The following is a 13,290-nucleotide window of genomic DNA, read 5'->3' on the forward strand; positions in this document are numbered from 1 at the left end:
ACACAGGGAGGGGAACATTATACACTGGGTCCTATGGAGGAGTTGGGGCTAAGGGAGGGATAGCAGGTGTTAGGGGGCTAGGAGAGGGATAGCGTTAGGATAAATACCTAACATAGATGACAGGATGATGGATGCAGCCAACCATCATGGCATGTGTATACCTATGTAAGAAACCTGCACATTCTGCACATGTACCTCATAACTTAAAGTATAATATATATACCCCTATCCCCTTTTTCCCCTACTGCTCCTAGCCTCTAGCAACCTCTGTTCTACTCTTTACTTCTAAGAGATCAACACATTTTTGCTTCTGCATTTGAGTGAGGCATGTGGTGTTTAACTTTGTGTTCCTGGCTTATTTTATGCAACATAATGTCCTCTAGTCTCATGTATGTTGTTGCAAATGACAGATTTCATTCTTTTTTATGGCTGAACTGTATTCCATTATCTATATATACCACATTTTCTTTACACATTCATCTGTTTATGGATACTTGGGTTGATTCCACATCTTGACTATTGTAAATAGTGCTGCAATAGGCATGGAAGCCTTTTATGATTTCATACAAATTTTGGAATTGCTTTTTCTGTATCTGTGAAGAATGTCGTTGACACTTTGATAGCTAATACATTGAATCTGTATATTGTTTAGGGAGTACCGTCATTTTAACATTAATTTTTCCAGTTCATGACCATGGGATGCCTTTCTATTTGTTTGTATCTTCTTCAATTTCTTTCATCAGTGTTTTATAGTTTGTTTTACTCATAGAGTTTGTCTAATTCCTTGATTAAACTTAATCCCAGGTATTTTATTTTTTGGAGCTAATGTAAATGGGATTGCTTTCTTGATTTCTTTTCTAGGTTGTCATTGTTAGCGTGTAGAAGCACTACTGATGCTCGTGTATTGATTTTATATCCTGGGATTTTACTGAATTCGTTTATCGGTTCTAAGAGTATTTAGGTTTTTCTATATATAAGATCATGTCCTCTGCACACAGGGCCAAATTTTACTTCTTCCTTTCCAATTTGCATGCCCTTTGTTTCTTTCTCCTCTGTAATTTCTCTGGCTGTGATTCTCAGCACTACGTTGAATAAGAGTGGTATAGCCCCCCTTATTTGCTTCCATTTTTAGATGAAAAATTTTCAGCTTTACTCTGTTCAATATGATGCTAACTATGGGTTTGATACATACAGCCTTTACTGTGTTGAGGCACCTCAGCACAGCAAACCTTTTTAATTGTACTGCTGATTTCCTCAGGACCTATCCCTATCATCTGTCATCTCTGCTAAATCCATACTTAGACTCAAGTCCTGGAAAATCCAAGGGGACTAAGATTTTCTTCAATCTAAGGATGGAAGATACATAATCTTGGATTAGCTTGAATTTTTTTGATATGTGTTTGCTAAGTAGAGATTCTGGATTTAGGATGTTAGTTGATGTGACTCAGAATAATTCTAACAGTTTGACTGAAAACTGGACCCAATAGTGGTTTGTGTTGAGCCAAGTTGAAATGCCAGACTTCCTTGCTACAATGTAGTATAGAGAAAGGTATACAACGATTTAGGAAGATTGGTTTTAATATGATAGCTATGCTCACCCACCTGTTAAATATGTTTCCCAGGAGGGTCTAAAGGGCATTCCCTAATCAAGGCTTTGAAAGATACAGTGGGAAAGGCAGTGTTGGAATCCTTAAAGAATGCTGTAGCGGCTATTCTCTGGAAGCCAGGAATAACATTGGGAAATGCTGCCACAGAACTGGGTCTTATAGAATTTAATGAGTGTAATAAATTCCATATGGCCAGGAACCAAGTGGCCGGATTTAACTTTCAAAGACCACGTGTGCATGGATGCTATAAAGAGCAGCAGATTCAATGTAGTAAAGGGAATTGCTATGGTGTAATTTTGGTTCCCCCTGCCACCTCCAGCAAATTAATACATTGGAACTTAATGCCAACTGTGATAGAACTAAGAGGTAGTACCTTAAGAACATAATTAAATCATGAAGCAGAGTTCTCATGAATGGAATAACAACATCCTTACAAAAGTCTTTAGTGAGCATTCTTACCCCTTCTGCCATGTCAGGACAAAACAAAGGCACCATTCATGATGAACAGGTCCTTGCCAGACACCAAATCTGCTGGTGCCTTGATCTTGGACTTCCCAGATCAGAACTGTGAGCAATAAATTTTTGTTTATAAATTAGCCAGTCTCAGGTACTTTGCTATAGCAGTCCAAACAGACTAAGACAGGGACGTGAGCAATAAATTTTTGTTTATAAATTAGCCAGTCTTAGGTACTTTGCTATAGCCATCCAAACAGACTAAGACAGGAATGGTTTGACCTACAAACATTTTTCGTATTGGACAATTGACCAGGGTGTCCTTAGGACTGAAATATGTGGACATTCTTCTAAAATGTTACTTGATTTATATAAGCATTATATCTATATACTTAGTGAACAGAAGTTTGATTTGAATCACCACACCAGATAATTGCATTCCCTTGATCAGTTTTCATTGGAGAGATGGTTCTCTGAACCAGAACTCTCTGAATGAAGGGGAGGCCAGTTTTGAGAATGATTCCTCAAAAACTTCAGGGACCTCACAGCTTGATAAAATTTCTAGGAATCCAGTGACATGTTGAGCTATCCCTTCTAAGTAAAGGACAAATTCCTGCCTCTAGCCCTTCCTGAGTGACACACATCCCATTTGGGCCGTGACAATGTATAACTCATTTTGGAATGTTACTTTATGCAATATTACTGAGTAATCACAAAGACTTCCAGTTGTATGTACAGCATAGAATAAGAAGATAATTTATAATCAGTCTAGGTTGCTATTGAAGCTCTTTAGGCAATGTGGCACAGCAAATAGCAAATATGATGGTAATAAAAGAATCAGTGGCAAATACGATCCTATGCGGAGCTTCTGGCAGGCTCCTATTGGTTAATCACTGTGAGGTCTTAATAACTTTGGAGCAAAGCTGTGTCATTTTCTACAAATAATTATTTCTGTTTTAAGAAACTATTTCTGGTTTAAATGAAATGCTAGTAAATGTTTAATTCTTGACCACAGGCCACCAAATTCCTATGTAACTTGAACTGCTCATTATAACCTGACCTGGGTGGTGTCTGGTCCATCCAGGTTACCTGGGCAGAATATTACTTCATCATCAAGTGTATAATATTAGTCTTGAGCACACACTGAAGACATAAGTACCTTGAATAATTGGATCTGATGGTAATGGTCCTACTGTTGCTACATTGCCTCCACTCTCTCAACCCATACAGCCTCAGAGAGAATTTATTATAATGAATTGGCAGAAAACATTTGGTCCTGGTTTACTAATGGTTCTTCACAATATGCTAGCATAACCAAGAGTAGACAGCTGTAGCTCTACAACTCCACACAGAGATGACTCGAGTGATCAGTAAGAAAAATCCTCTCAGAAGGAATTCAAGCTGTGCATCTGGCTGTTTGACTGAAAGAAAAAACAGCCAGTAGTATGGATATGCACTAACTTATGGGCTGTGTCTAATGGATTTGGTAGGCACTTGAAAGGAGCATGACAAAAACTGGTAATAATGAAGTTCTGAGGAAAAGGAATATGGATAGAACTCCTTGATTTGCTTATATACTTATATTCCATTTGAATGTTAACCAAACAGCATACTCAGGAGAAACTGATCTCAATCATCAGGTGCATAAGATAACATGTTCTTTTGATCTTGATCAATCTCTTCCACCCGTCTCTATCCTTGACCAATAACCTCAAAAAGAGAGATAATGGTGGCAGGGGTGAAGATTATGCATGGGCTAAGCAACAACAACTTCCTTTCACCAGGGTCAAGCTAGATACAGTCACTGCTGAGAGTTCCACCTAATAACAGCAGAGAAGACATTTTGGTACCCTTCTATGGGAGAACCAACCCACCATTTTGATTGTAGGTTGACTACATTAGGCTGTTTCTATCACAAAAGAAGCAGTGGCTTGTTCTTGCACAAATAGTCAGTTGATCTGAAAATAAATTTGCTTTCCCAGTTTGTAATGCTTCTGCCAAAATAACATCTGTGGACTTAACAAATGTTTCACTCACTGTTAGGGTATTTCACACAATATTGTTTTTGTTCAGGGAACTTGTGTGACAGCAAATAAAATGTGGCAAGGGGCTCATCTTCATGTACATCTCATATTACCATGCTCCCCATCATCCTGAAGCAGATGGCCTAACAGAATGATACGTCTTTTTCAGAAAGATTTAGTCTCTTACCAGGTGTATGAAAACACTTTGGAGGTCTGAGATAATGTTCTCTAAGATGTATATTTTCTGAATTATCAACCAATACATGGTGCTATTTCTACCTAGATTTGTGGATTCAGGAATCAAGGGATGGAACTGAGAGTTTCTCCTCTTACTATTTTAATTTTTCCTTGTCCCATTCATCTACTATCTCACATAAAATTTGTTGATATTGGTTAACCCTGTAGCTCAGCAATTAAATTAAAGGACTTACATAGAAAGGGTCAATCTAGAAAAAGTGACCTCAACGTTAAAACACATTTATTACAATGAGGGTGAAAAATATTAAAGAGAGAAATTTAAAGAACTGTGAAGCTTGAGGTTTTACCCTACCTGCAACTTATCAAGTTAGCCCATTATGATTTCAGGGGGCAGAAGACATGAAACTCCTGGGTTAGTGACAAATGACTTTATTATTCACAGCAATAGTAGCCAGGGATTCAGCTTTTCCTGTACGAGATCCCTGAGCCCCATTTCCCACAGGGTGACATGAAGAGAGCCAAGTGACATCAGCACATGCATTGGGCTGTCTTATGGTAAAGAAACCCCCTTTAGGGAACCTGAAACTTTTATAATGAGAAGCATATTTGTCCTTTGCTCCCAAGACAGATACTATCTTCCAACTATACAAACATCCTTTAGAAGACACTCCAGGACAAAAGTAGACAGTACCTTTGTACGTCAGACATGTAGATATGTGACAAGACTATGAAGAATTGTCTCTCAATGGCAAATTTCACATATTTTATTGAAAAATCTAAGAAATCATGTGAATCATGTACAATATTTTCTCACAAGAAAAATTTTAAGCTGGATTTTGAACGTTTCACAGAATTGTAAAACTTTTAAATTTTTAAACGGAAGAAAAACACAATGAAACTACAACAGTATTATTTGCTTTCTGTTTTTCCTTATTACTAGTGAAAAGGCTGAGAAATATTAGTAAATTTTCTAATTATGATTCATAAGGCTAAGTACTATGCTCTTTAATAAATCTGCTAAAAAGATACAGGGAAATGAGTGGATCAATATTTTCTTTGTTAAAGTATTTAAGAAAAGCTAAAAGCTAATGACAATGTTAAAATAATACACATTTTTGTAGGATGTTACAATTTCTAACGATTTCTCTACACTATATCAACAGTGCAATTGTGATTCAGTGTAAATCATTACAGTGTTTCATTGTTACAATATTTGTGTTCAAGTACATGTTCATGAACATGATCAAAGTCTCTCTATTCTGACTTCTCTTTTCCATTATCAAAATAAGGTTATAATTACAGCAGAATTTTTCCTATGGATGTCTATAAATCTGAACCAAATTCATAATACATTCTCTAAAAACCTGTTCAACACTATGAGGTTCATCATGTTTGCACATCTCTTGCAGATTACAGAAAATGGGCTAATTCTGCAGCAGGACACCAAAAACCAAAAATAGTTTCTCTTCATATATAACTAAACTATTGTGCTAAGTCAGTATACATTCTGGGTAATTCAATGGCATTGGTGGGGAGAGAGTAGCACCTTAGAGATAGCCCTAACAAACAACAAAACATTTTTTAAGTATAATGATCTGCTTTTTTCTTTTTCTTTTTATTAGGTTACTGGATCCACCTAATTCATTCATATAAAATTATTTATGAAGCCATGTAGCACAAATCAAAATGTTTGTGTAATCAAAACAAGCACCACGTTGGATGTTTGGCAGGCGAAAAAAATAAGTTAATTAATTTGATTAAATTATATGTAATCTGATAATATTTGGTCTTAAAAACATGCTAGTGTGTGTGTTTATAAATAATGTAATTGCAAGGAGCTGTGATCCAGACAGCCTGCTAGAGGTCAACTCTTCTGCTGCAGCTTTTGGGCGTAGAAGTCCCTGCATGTTTCACAGCAGCGCTGATACCACCGCATGTCCTGACATAGGTTCTTTTCACGTATCACTCGGCAGTACACTGGCCACTGATCTCCCAGGCACTTGAAAGTCAGAGCAGCTGTGAAATAGAACATAGTGAATTCAATACATGCAGATATAATATATGTCATTAGTAAAAACAAACTTCAAGCATTTAAGTGGGGGGAATTTTGTCCACTCTTTTTGATTCATTTATATTACCTTTTGGAATTTAAACAATAAAGAAATACATATACAGACCTCCTGTGATTCAAAAGTAAAGAATGAATAATGTTTTTACTTATAAATGTTTTTAGGCTTATTAAAGATAGAATTCCCAGGTTCAATGTGTTGTACTTTAAGCTTCAGTTTTATAGCTTTCATTTAAGCTTCTTTTGAATTTTAGTAGAGAAAATTAAAAAGAAAAATGTGTTCAATATATCTACTTTTATGGAAATGCAAATTAATAAATATTATTGTGGTTGAAATTACAAAGAAATAGCAAAGAAAAATATGCTTGCAGTTATTTCATATTCCTAGTTTCCCCAGATAACAGACACAATTGTGAATTATCTGGAGCTGTGATTTCAGGCTTCTATAAAAATCAATGCATGTCATCACAAGTGACTGAGATTTATAGTAATAGTTGAAGTGTTTGAAATGAGAACTTGGTATAGAATATTTATTTGGTCATGTAGACTTGGCCTCCCTTTTAGTAAAAATAATAGTGTGTTCTGGAAGGCATAGTGAAAGTCACTCCTGCTACAATTCTTTCTTTTGCATATGAGAATGAATCATAGTCTAATATAATTATTCTACTTTTAAAAACTTTAGATTTTTTCTGACCATTGTGCTTCTGTATTTGGGGGCATACCTTCAAGGAATAATACATAGAGAAAATGCAATTTTAACAAAATTTTTCTTTTATTGCATTGTTTTCTGCCACATGATATTTCAAAACTCCAAGTAATTGTTGGAGAAAGAAATTATACTGCTATTGAATAAATAGATTTAGCACATCTGCTCTAGAATTGCTTAACTTTTTGCCTTAATTAGTGTTACTCACCTTGAAGTGATTATTTCTTGGGAATGTTAGTTAATTATTTGGCCCCAAAAAGATAATTTTTATATTTTTGTGAAGAAACCAAACTTTCCTATTTGATTGAGTCTTATGCCTGGAAAATACCTATGGTAATTTATTTAGCTCCTTACATTTTGGTAAAATTAGTTTGTAGATTCAGTTTGTTCCTCTGGAGATTATATGCACAGGTTAAAACCAAAGATATTAAAAATAAATTAATCCACTGACAGTCAGGCAGGAGCGCTGTTAAAAGCTACTAATAATCAAAGATATAAATGCTAAATCACTCATTAGTATTTTTTACACAAGTGCAGGCCATAACTGCTTAAAATATATACTCGAATTCTCAATTACGGATTCGATTAAATAATAAAAATTGAGGATATATATGAAGGCATTTCATAAACATCAATATATTCAAAATTACTAGAATTTGTTGTTTATTTAGTATTATATTCTCAAAACTTAAAAAGAAAATAGAACTTCTTGTTTAATGATGTAGATCCATGCACCCATTTTTGAAAGACATTTTTTAGTGTATGTCCTTCTGAAGAATAATTTATACTCAGATTACAAGGAAGACTCTTAACCATGGAGGAGTCTAACCTACAATCTCATCTTTCCACAGATATTAACTTAATTGATAGTTCTGCTGTGGGACTGATCTGAGTCTAAATTTTGGTTACAAGAAGACCTTGGGTGGTGTGATTATTATTTCCTGGATCTGGCTGATGGAACAACTTTAGGAATCAAAGCAGTTTAAGTTTTTAGGACTTTTTTACCCACCTTACCATTTGGGTGAAATCATATTTAAATGGATCCAGTTAAGTCTAAACCAAAATAATCAGTATAGGTTTACAACTATCAAGGTTTAAAGTAGTATGCAAAATACAATAAGCCATAAGCATTTCTATATTTCTCAAAAGCATTTTTTTTTAAATCTTCTTACCCAGTCTGGGAGATGTTATGGTATTTACATTAATTTTCTCATTGCAGGGTTGAAGGTGGCATGGCCGGTATGCTGCAGGTTTTTCTGAGGAAAAACATTCATTTCCATGTCTTCCTGTGATTTTATGCATGCATTGGATAACACGTGACTGCATTCCTTTGCCACAGGTAATGGAGCACTAGGAGAAATGCAAAGTTCGTTAAAGTTCTTTTTTTTTCTTTCTTGCTGTTATTATTTTCTAGGATGTGAACAACCTTCTCTAAATATTACTTAAAATTAAACGTGAGCTATAACATCCACAATCAATGCAAAACATGGGTCAGAAACATTGATGCTTATAAATCAGGCACAATGCTGTTGAGAACCTCTGGCTGATCTAAGACAGTGTTCTGGGTAATGACAAGGGCATAAAGTAAAGAAGGATAAAGAAAAACATACAGTATGACTTGAAGGGAAAGAGAGTGAATGATACCAGCAATACTTGAGCAGACAGCTTTCAAAGGTCGAATACATAGTTTGCAGCAAATAATTGATTCATTATTATTTATTCATTGATGTTCATAAGTTAGCACTGTCCACTTTTAGAGCTGGGTCCTTGTTACAGTCCTTAAATATACTCATCTGCTTTATTTTCTTTGGACTTAAAATGTTTATAAATAATACCAAGATATCTTAGATATGTTATTAAAATAATTGCTTTTTCTTGGTAGATTAGATGATATTAGTATTTTGCTAATAAAAATATTTGATAATCTGAATTTCTCAGGTAAAATTCACTTTTTTTCTCTTTTTAATTTTTATTATTTAAACTTTTTTATTTTTATAGATTTAGGGGGTGGATATATAGCAAAATGGTAAAATTTGGGCTTCTAGTATGCCCGTTACCCAAATAGTGAATACTGTACCCAATATGTAAATTTTCAACTCTCTTTGCTCTTGGAGAGCCCAGTGTCTGTTATCTCTCTCTCTATGTCCATGTGTACCCATTATTTAGTTTCCACTTATAAGTGAGAACATGCATATTTGATTTTCTGTTTCTGAGTTATTTCACTTAGGATAATGGCCTACAGCTCCATTCATGTTGCTGTAAAAGACATAATTTTATTCTTTTTTGGGTGCATATGATTCCATGGTGAGTGTATATCATATATTTGATACACACACACACACACACACACACACACACACACACACTTGCTTTATCCAACTATCTGTTGGTGGAACTTTGATTCCATAACTTTGCTAATATGAATAATGCTGTGATAAACAAGTGAGTTGCCTGTGTCTTTCTGATACGGTAATTTCGTTTCCTTTGGATAGAACCCAATGGTGGGATTGCTGAGTCAAATGGTAGTTCTATTTTAGGTCTTTGAGAACCCTCCATACTATTTTTTATAGTGGTTGTATGTATTTATATTTTTACCAACAGTTGTATAAGTATTCCCTTTTCTCTGCATCCTCACTAACATCTGTTGTTTTTATGTCTTTTTAATAGTAGCCATTCTGATTTTTGGTTTTAATTTGCATTTCTTGGATGATTAGTGATGTTGAGTATTTTTTCATGTTTGTGGGTTGCTTGTGTGCTCTTCTGAGTAATGTGTATTCATGTTCTTTGCCCCCTTTTTAATGGGGCTATTTGTTTTTTGTTTGTCGAGTTGTTTGAGTTCCTTGCAGATTCTGAATATTAGTCCTTGTCAGATGCATAGTTTGCAAATATTTTCTCCCATTCAGTTAGTTTTCTGTACACTCTATTGATTATTTCTTTTGATGTGCAGAAGCTCTTTAGTTTAAATAAGTCCCATTGGTGTCTTTTTGCTTTTGTTGCATTTGCCTTTGAGGTTTTTCATAAATTCTTTGCTTATGCCAACATTCAAAAGCATTTTCTTTGGTTTCTTCTAGGATTTTAAGTTTCAGGTCTTATGTTCAAGTGTTTGATCCACCTTGAGTAAATTTTCATGTATGGTGAGAGATAGGGGTCCAATTTCATTGTTCTGCATATGGCTATCAATTTTTTTCCAGCATCATTTATTGAATAGGGTTGTCCTTTCCTCACTGCATATTTTTGTTGACTCTGTTGAAGATCAGTTGGTTGTAGGTACGTGGTTTTGTTTCTGAGTTCTCTTTTCTGTTCCCTTGATCTGTGTATCTATATTTGTACCAGTGCAATGCTATTTTGGTTACTATAGCCTTGTAGTATAAAGTCAGGTAATGTGATGGCTCTAGCTTTCTTCTTTACTTAGGATTTCTTTGGCTTTTCAGGCTATTTTGGGGTTCTATAGGAATTTTAGGATTTTTTTCCTAATTCTGTGAAAAATGACATTGATAATCTGATAGGAGTTGTGCTGAATCTGTAGATTGCTTTCGGTAGTATGGTCATTTTAATGATATTGATTCTTATGATCCATGAGCATTTTAATAATATTGATTCTTATAATCCATGAGCATGGGATATTCTTCCTTTTGTTTTTGTCACTTACTTCTTTCATCAGTGTTTTGCAGTTCTCCTTGTAGAGGTCTTTCTCTTTTTAGTTAAATGTATTTCTAAGTAATATGTGTGTGTGTGTGTGTGTGTGTGTGTCTATTGTAAATTGGATTTACTTCTTGATTTCATTCTCAGTTTTAATGTTATTAGTGTATAGACATGCTTCTTCATTGATTTTGTATCCTGAAACTTCACTGATGCCATTTGTCAAGTCTAGGAGTCTTCTGAAGGAGTCTCTAGAGTTTTCTAGGTAAATAATCTTGTTATCAGCAAACAGATAATTTGAATCCTCCTTTTAAAATCTGGATGTTTTAATTTTCTTTCTCTTGCCTGCTTGCTCTGGGTAGGACTCCTAGTACTATGTTGAGAAGTGGTGAGTGGGTATCTTTATCTCATTCCAGTTTTTGGGGAAATGCTTTCAACTTTTTTCCCATTCAGGTTGATGTTGGCTGTGGGTTTGTTATATACATCTTTTATTAATCAAGTGCACTTTTAGCAGATTTCTTGCATTTCAACTAAATGTTATTTTCATTTGTAAAATATTTTGCAAAAACATATTTGATGTATAACAGTCTTTTGCCAGGGAAGTCTCTTGGTTTTATACATATATTACTAAATTTGTTTTGTGTCACAAATAGGCTGATACTAATTTGTCTGAGAAAATACCATTGTTTTGTGGTATTAAAACTATATGTAAGAGAGAAAATGTATTTGTGTTTCTGAAAATAATAATTTATTTACTGGCCATATGATTTTCTATGTAAAAAGATATAGCAATATTTTGCTTTAAGGGTTTATTAATACAATTAATAAATCCCATTTAAATAAATTATTTTGGTGTATACTATTCTGATATTTAAAATATTTAAAAAATTTTAAATATTTTCTGATTGTTATCTTTTAAGTATACAGATATACCATTTTTAATACTTTTTTCCTCTGTATTTTTAAGTCACTATTAGTATTGCATTCTCTTTGCTATCAATTCTTCCATTATGATCATCATCGGGCTCATCTCTTATTTTCCTTTGCACAAGAAGCACTCTGCACAAATTCTCATTATCTCAAATATAACGTACTATTGTTTGATTTGTTTGTTTTTAGTCCTCAGCCTGCCAATGAATGTCGCATATTAACTAAAAAATCATTCTTTCAAAATTTATCTACATATATATGCTCCTTGGACAAAAATCTTTGGTTACTGGGTTTACCATTGCCTACAAGATAAGGCCCAGTATCCCACTACATTCAGGCTGGCATGTATTTACCTCTTCAACTTTAATTCTATCCCACCATATTAAAAATACTTTGTTCTTTTATAAATTAATCATTTCCATACAATTTCTATTTCTACCTCTACAATTGTGCTGAGATTAATACTCCTTTCCTAAATGCCATGCCTTTTTTCAAAACTTTATATTAGGCTGCATGTGGTGGCTCATGTCTGTAATTCCAGCCCTTTGGGAGGCCGAGACAGACAGTCCCTTGAGACCAGGAGTTCTAGACCAGCCCGTCCAACATGGTGAAACCCGGTCTCTACTAAAATTAAAAAAAATTAGTTAGGTGTGGTGGTGCAGGCCTGTAATTCTAGCTACTAGAGAAGATGAGACAGGAGAATTGCTGAAATCCAGGAAGCAGAGGTTGCAGTGAGCCAAGATTGCACCCCTGCACTGAAGCCTGGGTGACAGAGTGAGACTCTGTCTCAAAAACAAAACAAAACAACACAAAAAACACAATCTCAAATCCAGTTTCTCCATGAAAGCTTCCACATTATCCCAAATACCTATGCATATTTATGCAATATTTATAAATTAAACCATATATTCGTATGTTGAGTTTACACTTCAGAATTACAGGAGAGATTTAAAAAAATAATGATGGATTTTAAGACAGAATTTCTTAGTCAATAAATGCAACTGAGATCTGGGAATCTGCATTTTTAATAAAAGCATCTAGGAGATTGTGCTGTGCTGTCTGAGTTTGGAAATTACTGGCCAAAAATAAATGTTCTGTATTTAACAGAGACCCTTTGTATTACTTCTTATCTGTAAGTAGTACCATATAATTCATCTTGATGTCGCCTTAGCTGCATGGTAAATTATGTTGGAGTTGTTCATATGTCATGTTCAATAAAGAAGCCTATATTTCTGGTATGAAAATAGCTTACTGCAGAATAACGGAATTTTATGTGTATGTCATTAACATGAATGTACAGATAACTTAGCTTTCTAAGTTTTATTCTGTATATATTTCCATGAAATATTATCTTTGTATCTAATGAATTCTTAGCTTTCTGCAAATAGCAGATCAAAGAACAACAACAGAGAGCAAAACCTGACTTTTTCTCTTAAACTTCTACAAGATCTGAGTATTTCCAGTTCAGTGTAAGCTTTATTTTAATTTCCAGCTATTATAGGAGGACTGTTTGACATGGTATTTATCCTTTAAAAGCCTTAATCTCAATACCACTCTATACAATGGATATAATCATATAAATTAAGACACACTTAGAAGAATATTTTCAGAAATGCAATACAGTTTAACTAAAACTTTCAAGGGATTAATATTACATAAAACAAA

The 13,290-nt window shown here is 34.3% G+C and overlaps 1 protein-coding gene across 1 annotated transcript in view; it reads right to left on the bottom strand.

Moving 5' to 3' along the window:
• Positions 1-5,378: 5,378 nt before the first annotated feature.
• The window catches only part of ADAMTS19 (ADAM metallopeptidase with thrombospondin type 1 motif 19), a 269,818-nt gene continuing 261,906 nt past the window's right edge, over positions 5,379-13,290 (bottom strand). The window contains exons 22-23 of the mRNA XM_039468879.2: positions 8,229-8,406; positions 5,379-6,298 (exon numbers count right to left, since the gene is read on the bottom strand). Coding sequence (XP_039324813.1) covers positions 6,147-6,298; positions 8,229-8,406 — 330 coding nt within the window. The 3' untranslated portion in view covers positions 5,379-6,146. The remainder of the gene's footprint in view (positions 6,299-8,228; positions 8,407-13,290) is intronic.

The sequence above is a fragment of the Saimiri boliviensis genome, chromosome 1, assembly GCF_048565385.1.
Source record: "Saimiri boliviensis isolate mSaiBol1 chromosome 1, mSaiBol1.pri, whole genome shotgun sequence".
In the NCBI taxonomy this organism is placed as follows: domain Eukaryota; kingdom Metazoa; phylum Chordata; class Mammalia; order Primates; family Cebidae; genus Saimiri; species Saimiri boliviensis.